The following is a 2,321-nucleotide window of genomic DNA, read 5'->3' as shown; positions in this document are numbered from 1 at the left end:
TGCAGGGTTACGGGCGTAGCAGTCGACGCCCCCAGCAGCAAAGCCAGGGGAGCCTCGATGCCCTAGGGGGCCCCCAAGGGGGCCCCCAAGGGGGCCCCCCAGGGGGCCCCCCAGGGAACCCTCGGGGGGAGGGGCCCCATAGACACCTGCTGGTGCTGCTGCTGCTGCAGGCCCTTGAGAGAAACCGCCAGCAGCAAGCGGCGGTGGTGCTGCTGCTGCAGCAGGACGACGAGAGGGGTACGGGGGCCGCTCCGGGGGGGGTTGCCCCTGAGCTTGTCTATGAGGAAGCTGCATTCGAGCTGAGAGGAGAATTTCCTCTCTGCTTTTGCTGCGTGTTGTGCAGAAACGAGCGACAGCAGAAAAGCTAATTCAGAAACTCCTCAGGGGGTGATAGAAACCTGGCGGGGGGAAATGCATGCATGCAAGTGCTTATATAGAAGAAAAGAAGAAAATAAACCGAAAAATATAAAAAAACACAAAAGAAAATACAGAAGATCAGTAGACACCGCAAGAAACCACACGAAACAATGCAGGCCGTCACACCGAGGCCGTACAGCCACCAGCAAACAGAAACGCAGCAGGTAGCATCCAGCAGCAGATATTTTGAATTTTTTGAATATATGAAAACGACTTACTCAAGTTTTCCTGAATTTCAGTGATGTGGCGCCGCTCTTCTTCGTTTTGTTGCAACTCAGGCGGCGGCAGCGGAAAGCGAGAGAAAGCCCCAAAGCCAGGCGAGTCGGCCAGCCCCATTGAAGAGAATTCGAAATCTTGTTATATTACAAAAAGAAAAGAAACAATAAAATTCTGTTTCTTCTCTTTCCAGCATCCCCGTAAATACCCGCGGTTGAGCTGCCTATACACCCCACGCCTGTGCGACATCTACATCGTCCGATCTTCGGGTTTCCGCACATTATCGTTGAGTAAAAACTCTTTATTTTTTCTTTTTAAAGTATTTAATATCGAATAGTTCAAAAGGAATTTAAAAAGGTCGATTGCGATGACTGGTTTGGTGGTAGCATCACCCCCGCTGTTAGCTTTCCTGCGGCAGCTCGTCTGAAACAAGAGCTGCGGTGTATTGCCGCCTATTTGAATTTTTTTTTTTTGCATTTATTTATTTCAAACAATTCAAATGCTCACAGATATGCGACAAAGCGGCAGGCTTATGCGGGCCCCCGCAAGGCCTCGGCTGACGAACCAACAAACAGAAACCTGGGTAACTCAGATGCTGCAAGCTGTAAGCGTGCAAAACGGAGAAACTTTCTCTGCGTTGATCCGCGATATCAACACTATCATTCCTGATGAAGAAATCGAGAATATGCCAGAGGTAAGCACACATACAGCAGCACAAGCAGCAGCAGCAGCAGAAAAAAAAAAAAAAAAAAAAAAAAAAAAAAAAAAAAAAAAGAAACCTCTTGCTTCTTTTTGTTATCTTGTATACATCCATAGAAAGCTAACAGACACTAAAAGAAGACTATAACTCCTTGGATTTCATTGATATATTATTATTCTTTTTTTTTTGTTTTTATTATATTTGTTGTATTCAGAATGTAATGAACGGCATAATAAACGGAAAAATGCAGCATTTGTGTGGAGCAAAAGGATCAAAGGAATCTGCGTTGCGTCGTTTGTTATTTGGTTTTTTACGACTAAGACAGTTGCGGTGTACATACAGATGGGGAGATATAGTGCAGCAATGTGTATTGCTGCTAGATACATATGTTGATTTTTATGTAGAGATTCCTGCATCTTGCTGCAACTGGTTGGTTTCTGGTTTAGCTGTTTTATGTACAACGATGAATAGAGTAGCAGTTGCAGCAGATAGATACAGCAGCGACTCTCCCTACATGCCTGACGAAACCCCATCATCAGCAGCAGCAGCAGCAGCAGGAGCAGCAGCAGCAGCAGCAGGAGATACAGGAGAAGCCGAGGAAAACCAAAATAAATATACAAAAGAAATACTAAATGCTATAAGGCCTAAACTAGGTAAAGTAAGAGCCGAAGAGGGCAGACAGGGCGCCTATGTTGTGCTTCTTGGGCACAGCATCAAACGATCACTACAACTAGGAAATATGCAAATGGCTGCAGGATTCCTCAAACTATGCGACTCAAGGTCAGCTTTTTCTCTTTTTTTATCTCTTTTTATTTGTTTATTTTTATTTAGTTTTATTTATTTTTATTTATTTACTTAGTTTTGTTCTTTTTTTTCTATTTTTAGCCGTATATGTGGTATGGTGGGGTGTATGCAAACATGCAAATGGCTGCAGGATTCCTCAAACTATGCGACTCAAGGTCAGCTTTTTCTCTCTTTTTATTTGTTT

General features: G+C 44.3%; 1 protein-coding gene across 1 annotated transcript in view; it reads right to left on the bottom strand.

Moving 5' to 3' along the window:
- EMH_0069250 (uncharacterized protein) overlaps positions 1–753 on the bottom strand; it is a gene marked incomplete at both ends in the record, with an annotated part of 2,869 nt that extends 2,116 nt beyond the window's left edge. The window contains 2 exons of the mRNA XM_013498843.1: positions 3–173; positions 636–753. Of these exons, the coding sequence (XP_013354297.1) occupies positions 3–173; positions 636–753 (289 nt within the window). The remainder of the gene's footprint in view (positions 1–2; positions 174–635) is intronic.
- Between the last annotated feature and the right edge of the window lie 1,568 nt (positions 754–2,321).

The sequence above is a fragment of the Eimeria mitis genome, genomic scaffold (assembly GCF_000499745.2).
Source record: "Eimeria mitis Houghton genomic scaffold, Emh_scaff3757, whole genome shotgun sequence".
NCBI lineage: Eukaryota > Apicomplexa > Conoidasida > Eucoccidiorida > Eimeriidae > Eimeria > Eimeria mitis.
The sequence above is the reverse complement of the archived record's forward strand: the minus strand, read 5'-3'. Positions and strand labels throughout refer to the sequence as shown.